The sequence below is a fragment of the Scyliorhinus canicula genome, chromosome 9 (genome assembly GCF_902713615.1).
Source record: "Scyliorhinus canicula chromosome 9, sScyCan1.1, whole genome shotgun sequence".
Lineage (NCBI taxonomy): Eukaryota > Metazoa > Chordata > Chondrichthyes > Carcharhiniformes > Scyliorhinidae > Scyliorhinus > Scyliorhinus canicula.
The window spans coordinates 131,324,164-131,340,253 of record NC_052154.1 but is presented as its reverse complement, the minus strand read 5'-3'; the positions used below and the strand labels follow the sequence as shown (position 1 = coordinate 131,340,253).

General features: G+C 43.3%; 1 protein-coding gene across 1 annotated transcript in view; it reads left to right on the top strand.

Annotated features, from left to right (window-relative positions):
* ddb1 (damage-specific DNA binding protein 1) overlaps positions 1 to 16,090 on the top strand; it is a 181,695-nt gene that overhangs the window by 99,856 nt on the left and 65,749 nt on the right. Inside the window, exons 15-18 of the mRNA XM_038807595.1 lie at positions 238 to 345; positions 5,533 to 5,740; positions 5,943 to 6,038; positions 10,270 to 10,381. Of these exons, the coding sequence (XP_038663523.1) occupies positions 238 to 345; positions 5,533 to 5,740; positions 5,943 to 6,038; positions 10,270 to 10,381 (524 nt within the window). The remainder of the gene's footprint in view (positions 1 to 237; positions 346 to 5,532; positions 5,741 to 5,942; positions 6,039 to 10,269; positions 10,382 to 16,090) is intronic.

Sequence of the window (16,090 nt, the reverse complement as noted above, 5' to 3'; positions counted from 1 at the left end):
GCTAATCTGCCTTCTTTTATGTTCACGTATGCACAGTATATTGCTGTTGCAAAGTTGAAATGAGCCAAAAGTAAGCAGCTAACAAAGTGCAGACTTTATGGGAGGGCTGAGATCTGCGTACTTTTAAAAATAAATCACGTATATTTTTTCTGTTAACCAATCCTTGTTTACTGTTGTTTATTTTCTGAAATGTAACCACTTCCCGACTCCATTTCCTGCCATTCTTTTTTTTTGCAGAGATCATTCCACGATCCATTTTGATGACAACATTTGAAGGCAGCCATTACCTGCTGTGTGCTCTGGGTGACGGTGCTCTCTTTTACTTTGGACTTGAAATAGAAACAGGTATAGTAATAATAGGTTCCTACTCGGGGGAAATGTAGCTGCACCAAATATTTACAGTAGAATGGTAACAGTTATTATCAAAGCTCATAGTGACATTACTGTATAGACTTGCTGCATAAAAGTGCCATAAAAATTATATTTATCATTTAAGAAAGGATTTAAATTTATATTTGTGGTTTTGTTAGCTGGAAGGTTCCTGATCTTGGGTAACAAGGAGAGAAAATATCGAGCTAAAAAAAAGTATTTTTCTGACTTGAAAGACTAATTAGCAAAATTGAAGCTAATGGGATAAAAGGGGTTGTGACTGTGGATTTGAAATTGGCTGTAGGGAATAGTGGTAAGTAATTCATTTCAGTCTGGAAAACAAGTAAGATGCAGTGATGTTCCCAAGGGGCTGGTGTTGGGACAATTACCTCTTTTGAACTTGGGTATGCAGGACATAACTTCAAAGTTTGCAAATAATATGAAATACTGAAATGTGTCAACAGTGAGGTGTATAGTAATAGGTTGATTGGACTTGTCAGCTTGAGCCATTGAACTGGAGTGAAAGCAAATTACCCTTGATTTTGAAGGATTGTTTGAAGAGGACGGAGACAACATTTTCAGGGCTTTGAGGGGAAAAAAAGCAGGGGTGTGGGACTAATTTTCCAAGAACCAGCATGTGTGCCACGAGCCATATGGTCTCCTTGTTTGCTATAAGACTCTGAGGAAGGAAAATTGAAAGGCAGTCCAACAGTAAATGCTTGACACATTGATTTTTTGTTTTTGTTAACCAGGTCGCAACATGTATGCCCACTCGCCCCTGAACGAGACGAGGGAAGAATTGTTGGGGGGGGGGTTTGAGTCAAGAATTCCCAGGTGTCAGTGGTGTCATGCAGTGTCCCTTTAAGAAAGGTTTTGTCTTATCACATGGCTTCAGTGATGTCATTGTGTGGATGGAGCTGGGCTGTGGCTGTGTGAGGTTTTTGGTTTTGCTTTCATTTTGATTTTGACTGCTGTGGACTGCAGACAGAGAAAATAAGAGTTTTGGCCTGCTCTCCTCTTGGCCAGCTCCGCACCCAGGTCCTGGTACACTCTAAGCTCACTGCCCTCCTAGGTACATCGCCTTGTTTGCCTGACCCACCTCAGGATTCGCTCCTTGTCCGAAAACCAGTGCAGCCGCACCACCATCACCCTCGGCTGTTTGTTACTGTGCGGCTTCCTCATCAGCGCACTGTGCGCCCAAGTCCACTTCCAGGGACCTTTCAAAGGTCCCCTCTCCCAGCAATGTCTCAAACATCCTGGCCACATACGAGCCCGGAACCCCTCTCTCGCTGCCCTCCGGCAGCCCCATGATCCTCAGGTTCTGACTTGGGGACCAGTTCTCCAAATCCTCCACCTTCTCCTGTAGCCGCCTCTGAATATCCCGCATAATCCCCATCTCGGCCGCCATCGAAGTAAGCTGCTCCTCATTCTCCCCCACCATCTCCTTCACCTTCTGGATTGCCTAGCTTTGAGACTCCAATCTCATCTTCACGCGGTCGATCCCCGCCTTAAGCGGATCCACTGTCCTCGCCAGGTCCTCCAGACATTCCTTCCTCTGCTGGGTGAACTTCTTGTTCAAGAAGTCCACCAGCTGCTCCATAGATCACTGAGACGCTAGGGCCATTCCCTTACCCTCCGCCAACCTCCTCTGTGTCCCAGGCACAGCTTCTCGTTCCAGCTGCTCCTTTTACTTAAAACCACTTCTGGTCCACGAATCCCACTCTTCTTCCACCCCTTCTGCACCTTTTTCCATCAACAAGTCCACCTGTTAGCCGGGGAAAAGGTCCAAAAACACCGCCACAAGCGGAGCTACCAAATGTGCAACCACTTCACACCATGGCTGCCACCGGAAGTCGTCCGCTCCATTGTTAAAGAATCCACATTATTTATCCCAGCCTAGCGTTACAAATGCCTTACAGTTGAAGAAAATCAGCTAGTTTATCTCCGCACTGACTGTCTTTTCCCTTGAATACGTACTATAAAATAAAGGTCTCTATGGTTAGATGTGCTACTAAGTATGGGAACTGGCTACTTGAACTGGCTGGAGACATGGATAGGGGAGGGCGAGGAATGGTTGTTGCAGGTGCTGGGGTTTAGATATTTCAGTAAGCTCAGGGAAGGTGGTAAGAGAGGGGGAGGGGTGGCATTGTTAGTCAAGGACAGTATTACGGTGGCTGAGAGGACATTTGATGAGGACTCGAATACTGAGGTAGTATGGGCTGAGTTAAGAAACAGGAAAGGAGAGGTAACCCTGTTAGGGCTTTTCTATAGGCCTCCGAAAAGTTCCAGAGATGTAGAGGAAAGGATTGCAAAGATGATTCTGGATAGGAGCGAAAGTAACAGGGTAGTTGTTATGGGGGACTTTAACTTTCCAAATATTGACTGGAAACACTATAGTTCGAGTACTTTAGATGGGTCCGTTTTTGTCCAATATGTGCAGGAGGGTTTCCTGACGCAGTATGTAGATAGGCCAACGAGAGGCGAGGCTGTATTGGATTTGGTACTGGGTAATGAACCAGGACAGGTGTCAGATTTGGAGATAGGTGAGCACTTTGGTGATAGTGACTACAATTCAATTACGCTTACTTTAGCGATGGAAAGGGATAGGTATATACCACAAGGCAAGAGTCATATCTGGGGGAAATTCAATTATGATGCGATGAGGCAAGACTTAGGATGCATCGGCTGGAGAAGAAAACTGCAGGGGATGGGCACAATGGAAATGTGGAGCATGTTCAAGGAACAGCTACTGCGTGTCCTTGATAAGTATGTACCTGTTAGGCAGGGAGGAAGTGGTCAATCGAGGGAACCATGGTTTACTAAAGCAGTTGAAACACTTGTCAAGAAGAAGAAGGAGGCTTATGTAAAGATGAGACGTGATGGTTCAGTTAGGGCGCTTGAGAGTTACAAGTTAGCTAGGAAGGCTCTAAAGAGGGAGCTGAGAAGAGCCAGGAGAGGACATGAGAAGTCTTTGGCAGGTAGGATCAAGGATAACCCTAAAGCTTTCTATAGATATGTCAGGAATAAAAGAATGACTAGGGTAAGAGTAGGGCCAGTCAAGGACAGTAGTGGGAAGTTGTGTGTGGAGTCCGAGGAGGTAGGAGAGGTGCTAAATGAGTATTTTCCGTCTGTATTCACACAGGAAAAAGACAATGTTGTTGAGATGAATACTGAGATACAGGCTGCTAGACTAGAAGGGCTTGAGGTTCATAAGGAGGAGGTGTTAGCGATCTGGAAAGTGTGAAAATAGAGAAGTATCCTGGGCCGGATGGGATTTATCCTAGGATTCTCTGGGAAGCTAGGGAGGAGATTGCTGAACCTTTGGCTTTGATCTTTAAGTCATCTTTGTCTACAGGAATAGTGCCAGAAGACTGGAGGATAGCAAATGTTGTCCCCTTGTTCAAGAAGGGGAATAGAGATAACCCTGGTAACTATAGACCAGTGAGCCTTGCTTCTGTTGTGGGAAAAGTCTTGGAAAGGTTTATAGGAGATGGGATGTATAATCATCTGGAAAGGAATAATTTGATTGGAGATAGTCAACATGGTTTTGTGAAGGGTAGGTCGTGCCTCACAAACCTCTTTGAGTTCTTCGAGAAGGTGACCAAACAGTTGGATGAGGGTAAAGCAGTTGATGTGGTGTATATGGCTTTCAGTAAAGCGTTTGATAAGGTTCCCCACGATAGGCTATTGCAGAAAATACAGAGGCATGGGATTCAGGGTGATTTAGCAGTTTGGATCAGAAATTGGCTAGCTGATAGAAGACAAAGAGTGGTGGTTGATAGGAAATGCTCTGACTGGTGTCCAGTTACTAGTGGTGTGCCACAAAGATCTGTTTTGGGGCCGTTGCTGTTTGTCATTTTTATAAATGACCTGGAGGAGGGCGTAGAAGGATGGGTGAGTAAATTTGCAGATGACACTAAAGTCGGTGGACAGTGCAGAAGGATGTTACAGAGGGACATAGATAAGCTGCAAACTGGGCTGACAGGTGGCAAATGGAGTTTAATGCAGAAAAGTGTGAGGTGATTCATTTTGGAAGGAGTAACAGGAAGACAGAGTACTGGGCTAATGGTAAGATTCTTGGTAGTGTGGACGGAAAGAGAGCTCTCGGTGTCCATGTCCATAGATCCCTGAAAGTTGTAACCCAGGTTGAGAGGGTTGTTAAGAAGGCGTACGGTGTGTTAGCTTTTATTGGTAGAGGAATTGAGTTTCAGAGCCATGAGGTCATGTTGCATTTGTACAAAACTCTGGTGCGGCCGCATTTGGAGTATTGCGTGCAGTTCTGGTAGCCGCATTATAGGAAGGATGTGGAAGCATTGGAAAGGGAACAGAGGCGATTTACAAGGATGTTGCCTGGTATAGAGGGAAGATCTTACGAGGAAAGGCTGAAGCACTTGAGGCTGTTTTCGTTCGAGAGAAGAAGGTTAAGAGGTGACTTAATTGAAGCATACAAGATGATCAGAGGATTAGATAGGGTGGACATTGAGAGCCTTTTTCATTGGATGGTGATGTCCAGCACGAGGGGACATAGCTTTAAATTGAGGGGAGATAGATATAGGACAGATGTCAGAGGTAAGTTCTTTACTCAGAGTAGTAAGGGCGTGGAATGCCCTGTCTGCACCAGTAGTGGACTCACCAACACTAAATGGATTCAAATGGTCATTAGATAGGCATATGGACAATAAGGGAATAGTGTAGATGGGCTTTAGAGTGGTTTTACAGGTCGGCGCAACATCGAGGGCCGAAGGGCCTGTACTGCGCTGTAATGTTCTATGGCTAATGCAGATTGGTTTTATTTCTGATCCCCCTGAATTAGCTGGAGTATGATGAGCACATTAAATATACATATCTGTCTGTGGATTAATGAGAAAAAATGTCAGGTACCCTGGTTTTGATCACTAGCCGGATGTCTCTGCTAAAAAGTGATTGTGCGGATGTGATCAGACTCCACCATAGTCACACAAACTCTAGTAGTTTGCTGGTGCAAAAGAACAATTATTTCTCTAAGATACAAGAGGGTAGCAAGTGCCTTTGGAACTGAAACCTACGTTGTGCAGTTCAGCAGAGGAAAGAAAATCTGAACAGGGAAAGTCAACAAATGAATTCTAATTATGATTATTACTGATAGCAATAACCGTATGTTTTTATATTGTATTTTTAAATTAGGTTTGCTGAGTGACCGAAAGAAAGTCACACTGGGGACCCAGCCAACAGTGTTGCGAACTTTCAGATCTTTGTCCACCACAAATGTTTTTGCCTGTTCTGACCGTCCTACTGTCATTTATAGCAGCAATCACAAGCTTGTTTTCTCGAATGTTAACCTCAAGGAAGTAAACTACATGTGTCCTCTTAACTCTGAGGGATACCCTGATAGGTTAGTGGCTGGAGACATTCAATGTTGATTCATTTACCAGAAGTAATTTTCTAATTGCACATAGAGTTTTCTATGTATATTTAGGGTTAATCTTTTATTTGCTGATATTCATCCATGCCTTGTCATCTCCAATCTTGATTTCTACAGTGAAATTTCTCATCACCTAAGCTTTCTGATTTTGTCTTGTTCCTCTGTCCAACAGCTTAGCATTAGCCAACAACAGCACTTTAACCATAGGAACCATTGATGAGATTCAGAAATTACATATCCGTACAGTTCCCCTTAACGAGTCTCCAAAGTAAGTGTTCCTCATGTATTGTTCTTGTCACAAGAAGCAAATATAAATTGTTTCAAGATGTTGGCTTTGTGATTAGTCTCAAATATTGTAACTGCTTAAGTGCTCTGAGCTTCTTTAAATTGTGTGCAGTTGTACATGACTTGGTTCTGGGATTACACTGCAGGTAGTAACTTTGATAATTCCTGGGACTCTGGAGCGAAGCACTGAGCAGGGCAAACTCTACCTCCTCCTGCGCAGGCTAAGCCTAATGCAGCTCAAAGAGGTGCACAGAGCGCACCTGACCAGAACCCGAATGAGCAGGTTCTTCCGGAGGTGGAGGACAAATGTGAACGGTGCTAGAGAGGCCCGGCCAACCACACCCATATGTTTTGGGCTTGCTGGGTTCTGGACAGCCTTCTCCGAGGCAATGTCCAAGGTTGTGGGGGTGAGGGTGAACCATGCCCAAAAGTGGCAATCTTCGAGGTATCGGAGCAGTCAGCTACACATGGGGAAGGGGGCCAACGCCCTCGCTTTCGCTTCCCTAATCGCACACCGGAGAATCCTGCTCGGCTGGCGATCGGCAACACCACCCAAAGCTGCAGATCTCTTGGAATTTCTCCTGGAGAAGATTAAGTTCGCCATCTGAAGGTCAGAGGAAGGCTTCCTGGATACTTAGGGGCAGTTCAACGTCCTGTTCAAAAACTTATTGAGGCCAACAACAAGGAGTAAGCTAAGAAAAATATTTTTTTTTAAATTAAAAATTGTGATAATTCCTGTTTCGACACTAATCACTTGTTGTACTAAACTTAAAAAAAAAAAATTCTGTTTAAGGAGTGGATGCATTAAGAGTATTCATAACAAGAGTTGCTTCTCTGTCTCAAATGGTGATGTCATATATTGAAAATCCCTATCACAGAATAGTTTAATTAGGGGTGAGTGAGGTAAAATACAATCTCTAAATCATACAATTTTCCCATGGACTAGTTTGACATTTTTGATCCAAAAGTTTGTGGTTTGGGAGTGAGCGTTCAAAACAAAGTTAGATCGTGGATTTCCAGCATTTGTACCTTTTTAGTAAACTATGGATTATGCAGTCTGGAGCTTAATAACTGTGGCATGTCATTCTGCACACAGCTTTGTTGACTAGGCCAGATGCTGTTTTTAACATGACCATTCACGAAAAAGTGTTCATTCTACTTTGAGTTCTCCAATACGTTATCTGGACATTGAAATAAATTCATGAAATCAATTAAAAATGTTTATTCGCAATGTACCTTTCTGCTTAGCTATTTGCTTTTGAGATGCAAAGCAGTTATGCAAGCTGCTACAGATTTAATGTACAATTTGAAGGGTGCAGACAGTTCCAGTTAAAGCATTTTATTTGGAAAATGGCAATTATTTCACTTCTCTTCCTGTGTTTAGTTATTAATGACACCCAAGAAGGCAATTCAGGATGTTTCACAAAAAGGTCAATTATTTTGTTTTGAGGGCCTAAGTCGTGACATTTTGATGGCAACCTCATATATCTACATTTCAATTTTGTTGTGACTCACAATGCATCTGGAAGGATCCCAAGTTATCTCTTGCATCTGGAGTCCCAGTTTTGCAGGGAAATCTACCCATCTATAGCAATCTGGGCAGTGTTCAGAAGATTTGTCTGGAACACAATCCAATTGCTCCTGGATAGGTCAGGACACTGCTGTAAAATGTACTGATTGGACTCAGTTTGGCATCTGGGGTCACTCATAAAGCTTTACTTAATTCAGGAAGTAGTATGATTTATAACTAATGCATATTGCTGCTTTGGTTTCCAACTGAGTATGGGAATGTGATTCTGTTGCTTATTATGGTCAATCTGTGAAAAGGAAATTGCATCAAATTGTATTCTTATCTGCTATCCAGGCTAAGCATTGGTGCTATAAATTATTTCATTACCAGAAGGTATCTTTTGTAGACCTCGAAGTGTTTGGTTCAATGTGTTATTGAGTTTACTCATTTCAGATTATATGCTCTGTACTTTTAACAGTAGTTGTGTATCTATATGATTTCAATACACAAGTCACTTATTAACGTATTTTTGAAGGTGATTTTAATCTATGCAATCCATGGGAGGATCAAAGATGATCTTTACTTCAAGAGATTGGAACAGGTTTTAAATGATTTAAAAGCCACAGTAGCAAATGAGCCACAACATTGTAGAGGTCAACACTTTTCTTTTGAGAAATAAATTGCATCATTCAATACACACAAGTGTTTAGTATAGAAAGTATGAAAATCTCAATCAGTACTTGCTGGTGACTGCAGTTGATTCAAGGAGGGTTTATCCCCTTCACCACTCCTATCTGGACCTCAATTTCCACAATGTATTTCCAAGAAAGTAATAGTTTGAATCATGCTCGCTCTTTCCAGTAGTCCATACAAATGGTTTCAGCTTAATATTTCTAGTCTGCAGTAAATTCATTGATTACAGCTGAACAGCACTTCGGGCATTACTATGCTTAGTCTCAGCAGGCAACAGTTGGCCTCAACATCTTGGGCTAGAGAAAGAAAATTCAACCAGGATTTCACTTCCTGTTCACTATTCAGTGGTCTCTTGGAAAGTGAGACAGATTTGATCTTGATTTCAATCTCAACCCTATGTTGGAATGGCCTGCTTATATTTGCACACTTTTGAAATGTCGTGCTACCCATTAGACAAATTATCATTTGAGGTGGCATAGCGGAACAGTGGTTAGCACTTTTGCCTCAGTGCCAGGAACCCAGTTCAATTCAGGCCTTGGGTGACTAGTTTTACACGTTCTTTCAGTGGCTGTGTGGGTTTCCTCTGGGTGCTCCGGTTTCCTCCCACAGTCCAACGATGCTAATGTTGGGTGGATTATCTATGCTAAATTACCCCTTTGTGACAAGAGATGCACAGGTTATGTGGAGTTACAGGGATAGGGCGGGAGATGGCCTTTTTGGGTTTCTCTTTCAGAGGATTGGAGTAGGCATGGGTTGAATGGCCTCCTCTGCATTGTAGGGATATATGGTTCTGAGGTGTGGTTTGAGGCGAGTGCTACCTGTGGCACTGCACCAGCAAAAGCCAACATGGACAAAAGCAGAAGAGAGAACTTTGCCACATAAAAAGGCAGGCATTGAACCAAAATGTAATGTATCCTGTATTGTCTAGGTTGATGACCTTCGTAAACATTTTTGATTTTGTTTTATTTAAAAGATTAAACTACAAAATTAATAAAATATTCTTCGGATTTATGAGAATATAAAGAATTTTATTTGAAAAATTATGTATTGAAACCATTTTGATGTACAATGGAAATGCCAGTGATGTTCAATAAAAACAACAAATGCTGATATGCGCAGCAGGTAAGTGGGCAGCTAAGAGAAAAGACGGTGTAACATTTTGGCTGAGATTCCACAAATGTTTTACTGGATTTTTTCCAAATCATCCACCCATTTTTTGTTTTTGTGTATGGTAAGGTGTCAGAGGCTGTAATTGAGGGGGTAGCATGTCTAATCAGAAGAGTAAGCAAGATAATAGTTGTGTTGCTGCAGGATAACGGGTAGCTGGCGACAAGGTACAAGGCAGTAAATCAGTTGAGCACTTATGGTGCAATCTGTCAGAACAAAATGAGTGTTTATGATGAAGCAAGTGGCATCATTTCTGCAGTAATCCCATTGTTGGATTTAATTTACAATTTTTGTTTCATGAGTCGAGTGTAATTTTTTGTGATCATCGTCAGGATGGTTTTAGTGCTTAGAATAAAATACTTCAATTTCAGCAACCGTCTCAATGTCGCACCTGGGTCAAGTGCAGTACGTTTCCTAAACTGCTCCAACAACCTGGTTGGCCTAAACTGTGGTCAATCTAAATAGTACCAGAATCATACTGCAGTTTAAAGTCACTGATGGCAATTGCATTTAGATTGTCCCGCTTCAAAGTCTAATCTTTTGTTCCTTTGCTTTTAAAAACTAACGTGAACTGAATTTAATATTAATTCTACTTTGGGCAGATTGAGTATAGTGGAGAAGTGTTGAAAACATAATAAAGACGAGATTTATGGAGAAAGTCAGTGGAAATGGCATCATGTTGGTTTGTTTTATTAACTGAATTTATGGGGTGTTTTACGCATATATTTTGAAATACTTTTGAAAAAGTATAAAATATTATTTTTTGTAAGGCCTGCAGTGAAATTTGCACAGCCTAGTTTCCCATACTTTTTGTGCTTTCTCTTACCTTTTCCTTGTTCTGCAGGCGAATTTGTTACCAGGAGGCATCACAGTGTTTTGGACTGGTAAGCAGCAGAGTGGAAATGTTGGACCCAAGTGGAGGCACTACTGTACTGAGACCAAGTGCTAGCACTCAGGTAAAAGCATGCATGAAGAAGATGCGTAAAATTTTTATTGAAAAACTTTTGAAAACAGACCTGCATTGAAAAATGGATCATGATTGTTGAGAGAGAGCAGATTCCAAACCCTCATGTAGCCTTTGCTATTGGAAGTTTTTTTTGACAAAGTCAAGATCTATTGGAGCTCAGTGAGGATTAGGATGATGGTTGATTGGGGTTTGGTACAGGACATGGTGCAGGCAGCAAAGTTTAGGATGGTTAGCAGTTTGGAAGGATGTCACAGGTATCTAGTCTAGAGGTTTAAAAGATTTTGCCAAAGGTTTCTGTGGTAATGGGCAAAAAGTAGGTTATGGGACAATATAATGGTGCAGGGGTGGAGGTAAGTGTACATAGCAGTTTATAGGGCATACGGTTTGGCATTCAATTCGGGGTCAGAGAATGCTGTGATTAATGTGCATTTGGTTAAGCCAGAACATGGAGAAAGAGCGATGGAGATAAAAACAGATGTGAAATTTTGATGAAAGCTTTGGTCTTCCCTGATGTTCAATTTTTTAACATTATGCCTCATCCACAACTTCATGCGAAAGTAGCATTCCAACAGCACGGGAGTGGTTATGGGGAGAGATGGAACTTTTGTCTGGACTTTGGATATGTCACTGAAGTGCATCATGTATTTGAGAAAGAGAAAGGGATCAAGCGCGCGCTGGCGAAGGCACTGTGTGGGCTCATGAGGGAAATGGGAGGGGCGGACCTGTGGATGTTCTTGCACCTGAGGGAGCGGGAGTATTCGTTTTTCTCCTCTATTTGTAAAGTTTATTTGAGGATAGACTTTTTCGTAGTAGGGAAGGCATTGCTGGCTGGGATTAGCGGATCGGAGTATTCGGCGATAGCTATCTCTGATCACATGCCGCATTGGGTGGACATGGTCCTGGAGAAGGGGATAGTGCAGAGGCTGGGATGGAGAATGGATGTGGGCTTGCTGGGGGATCAAAGTTTCTGTGAGAAGGTGGGGAAGGTGATTGAGGAGCACGTGGGCTTTAACTGTACATGGGGAGAATTGTGATTGAGGAGTACGTGGGCTTTAACTGTACAGGGGGAGAATCGCAGGTGGTGGTATGGGAGGCCCTGAAGGCGGTAGTGAGGGGGGAGGTGAAATTATTTAAGGCCAAGGTGTGTAAAGAACGAGAGGGAAAAGCGTCAAAGGCTGATAGAGGAACTGTTCGAGGTGGGCAAGAGGTACGCGGGGGTTGCAGATCCGGTCCTTTTGGACAGGAGAAGGGAGCTTTAGCTTTGTTTGGTTGTGCACCGGAAATGTGGTATGCCAACTGAATTGGGCGAGGGGAGCGATTAATGAATACAGGGAGAACGCTGGCAGGCCAACTTCGGAGGGAGGCGGCGGCGAGGGAATTAGTCCAGGTGCAGCATACGACGGAGAAATTGGTGGTGGCCCCGAACCAATTAATAAGATGTTTGAGGAGATTTTTGAAAGATTTTATAGGTCGGAGCCACCGGGGAGGATCAGGACATGAGGGAATTCCTGGACTGTTTGGAGTATCCGAGGCTGGAGGAGGAAGATGGGGCCAGACTGGATAGGTCAATGGAAATTGCGAGGATGCAATTGGGGAAGGTGGTAGGGCCAGATGGGTTTCCAGTGGAGTATTAGAAGAATGTAAAGACAAATTGGTGCTGTTGATGGTGGGGTTGTTCCAGTAGGGGATAGGGATAGGAGATGGGGTGCTACCACAAACGTTGGGGCAGGCTTCAATCTCCCTGCTGTTAAAAGAAAGATATGGGCCCGACGGAGTGTGGGTCGTATAGGCCTATTTCGCTACTGAATGTTGACGCCAAGATACTGCCGAAGGTACTGGCAGCTAGGTTGGAGATGTACCTCCCAAAGTGATGGGGGAGGACCAGATATGGTTTGTGAAAGAAAGACAGCTATTTTCAAATATTAGGAGGTTTTTAAATGTAATCATGATGCCGGCTGAGGGAAAGGAGACGGAGGTGGTGGTTGCGCTACAGGCATTTGATAGAGTAGAATGTGGGTATTTGATGGCGATTCTTGAGAAGTTTGGGATGGGGCCGGGTTTTGCGGAGTGAGTACGTCTATTATATAAGGAACTGATGGCTAGGGTCCGCATGAGCAACATGAGTTCGGGTACTTTGTTCTGCACCGGGTGACCCGGCAGGGGTGCTCCACTATTTGCATTAGCGATAGAGTCTTAAGCCATAACTTTAAGGAGCTTAGGATTGTGGAAGGGAATAGTATTGGAGGGGGGGGGGGGGGGGGGGGGGGGCTGGAATATCGGGTATCTCTGTACACGGATGATTTAGTGCTGTATATATCAGAGCGGAGTAAGTCGGTAGGGAACATAATGGAACTTCTCCGAAGATTTGGGTCTTTTTCAGGATATAAATTGAACCTGGAAAAGAGTGAATAGTTTGTGGTGTCCCAGGCAGGAGTGGGAGGGCTGCCATTTCACAGAGCGGCAACCCACTTCAGGTATTTGGGGTGCTGGAGGGGGGGGGGGGGGGGGGGGGCCTCTAAGTACAAATTTTACAATGTTGGTAGGGAGGGTGAAAGCAGACTTGGCAAGGTGGGACAACCTCCCTCTGTCACTGGCTGTTCGGGTGCAGCTGATTAAAATTAAGCGAGAGAGAGATATAGAGAGATAAAGATAGATAAAGAAAAAAAGATGTTGCTGGGGGGGATGTTGTGCACGGTTAGAAGAGGTGGGGGAGAAATATAGGTAGGGGAAGGGTTTAGTCACCTGCAGCTCCAAGACTTTGTTAGGAAGGAGGTTCACAGCTTCCCGATAGCGCCCACCCACTCGCTGTTGGAAGATGTATTGACGACAGGTGGAATGGAGAATGTTGACGATCGGGAGAATTTTGAGGGAGGCTGGGGTGTCTGTGGAGGGGATTAAAACCAAGTGAAAGGAAGAGTTTTGGGAGGTTATGGGAGAAGGTCTGTGGTGTGAGGTGCTCTGGAAGATGAGCGCCTGCCTCTCTCTCGTGCACAACGTTGGGGCTAATACAACAAAGGTCGTGTATAGGGTGCACCTCACGAGGGTGAGGATGAGCCGACTCTTTGAGGGAGTAGAGGATGTATGTATATGCTGTGGGAGGAGTCCCGCAAACCTTGCACATGTTTTGGTCCTTTCAGAAGCTGGAGAGGTATTGGAGGAAGGGTTTCAGTATCATTCCGGGGGTACAACACGTGAACTGGGAATCGAGGCCCCTAGAAGCCATTTTTGGGGTGTCAGCCTGGGCTGCAGGTGGGTGTATTGAGGGGGATGCTGGTTTTGGTTGGGGGTTGTTATTGTATTTGTTTTTTGTTTTGTTTATTTGATGAAAATGTTGAAAATGACAATGATTTATAAAAGCACTAAAATGAACCCTAAACATATTTTAAATGCATAGTGTGTAAGATATTAACTAGGGAAAAAGTTGGACTTATAAGACCCAAGAGGCAGAGGACTTGATTAAAGTATTAAATGAGTGCTCTGCATCTGCCTTTAGGATGATGTAAAGGTTACTTTAAAAGAGGAAAGGGAAGTTACGGGGAGGAGAGTAACAGATGGAACCGAGGTACTAAAAGGATTGCTGAAAGATAGTGAATCACCCGGTGCAGGTGAAAAACATCCTTGGTTGTTAAAAGAAGCAAAAAATGAAATAGAAGTATTGGTCACAATCTTTAATTCATCATTGGAAACAAGAGTAGCGTTAAAAGACTAGAGAGTTGCTGGTGTCATACCGCAATTCAAGAAAGAGAAGGGGGATGAAACAAGAAACTGCAGGCCCGTCAGCCTTCGGTGGTGTGGCAGTTATTGGAAAAATAAACTTCCATGTAGAAAGGCCTGGGTAATCAGAGAGCCAAAATGGATTTTGTAATGGTAAGCTGTGTTGTTCTGACTTGATTGAGTGGAATGGACTTGATGCAGCAAAATGCTATGCAGGAGTCTTATTAAGAACTTGGAAGCTTATGGAAATGAAGGGAGAGTGATGTGGATATGAAATTTGCTTTGTGACATAAAGAATGGTAGATGGATGTTTTCAGACCGGGAGTTGGTTTGCAGTGGTGGTCTCCTGAAGTTAGTTTTGTATCCATTACCTTTGGAACTTTTAGCAGCATTATAAAGTTGGCAGATGATGCAAAATGAGATGGATTAATGGGTAATGAAGAGGATAGTTATAGATTTCGGGTAACATGGACAGAAGCATGACAGCTGGAATTCAATGTATTCGGGTGTGATTCGATGCACTTTGCAAATGGCATGATTTTGAACAGAAAAGCAAAGTGGGGTTCACTGACTTGAATCTTGAATGGGCACACTATCAGAGATTACTTTTATTTAAACTGTTAATACACAGATAAAATAAGAAAAGCCAACTTGACCCTGCCTGGTGTCTTCAATTCTTTGTTTTTAAAAAAATTGTTTGTTCACGATGTGGACATTGCTGGCCAGGCCAGCATTTATTGCCCATCCCTCTTTGTCCTTGAGAAGGTGGTGGTGGGTTGCCTCCTTAAACTGCTGCAGTCCACGTGATGTAGAAACAGCCACTGTGCTGTTAGGAAAGGAGTTCTAGGATTTTCACACAGCAACAGTGAATGATGATGTGAGGCTTGGATGGAAATTTGCAGGTGGTGGTGTTCCCATGCACCTGCTATCTATGTTGTGGTTTGGGAGGTGCTGTTGAAAAAGCCTTGGTGAGTTGCTGCAGTGCATTTTTTATATGATTGGCCAGATGGACGTTTAATCATAATCTGTTGACTCTTTAGATGCCTTTTTTCCATTAAACTAGGACTCATTTGTTCCTGTTGACAGTAGTGTAGATGCCTTTGGGCATTAAGTTCTTGTATTTTTTGTGTATGCATTTACATGCACAAATCAATGATTTCTTGAAACATGCTCCAACCCCCCATTTCAAGGTTGAGTGGGGTTACTTAACAATGCATACTTGCTGATGCTCTTGAGTTTTATTATCTCAAAACATTTCTAATTCCATGGCAACACAAAATTTGTTCTTGGTTATCTTGCCTCTCACAGATAATGTCAAAGAACAATACAGCACATGAACAGGCCCTTCGACCCTCCAAACATGCACTGGTCATGATACCACCCTTGGCCAAAACCCTCAGCACTTCCTAGTGCAGTCTCCCTCTATACCCAACCTATCCATGTATTTATTGAGATATCTTTTGATCACTGTTAATGTATCTGTTACCTCAACCTCCCCTGGCAACGTGTTCCAGGCTTTTGACACCCTCTATGTTTTTAAAAAAAAACTGCCTCGCACATTTCCTCTAAACTTTGCCCCACGGACCTTAAACCTATGCCCCCTGGTGACTGACCCCTCCACCATGGGAAAGAGCTTCTGCCCATCCATATCCATGTCCCTCAGTCTTGAACACCTCTTTCAGGTCACCCCTCAACCTCAGTCTTTCTAATGAAAACAGTCCGAGTCTATTCAGCTTCTCTGCATAGTTAACACTCTCCAGACCAGGCAACATCCTGGTAAACCTCCTCTGCACCCTCTCCAAAACCTCCACATCCTTCTGGTAGTGTGTTGACCAAAATTGGGCGCAATAATCCATATGCGGCTGTACCAAGGTTCTATACAACTGTAGCATGACTTGCCAATTTTTATACTCGATGCCCTATCTAATAAATTCCGTATGCTTTTTAAATTTTTATTTATTTATTTATAAATTTAGATTACCCA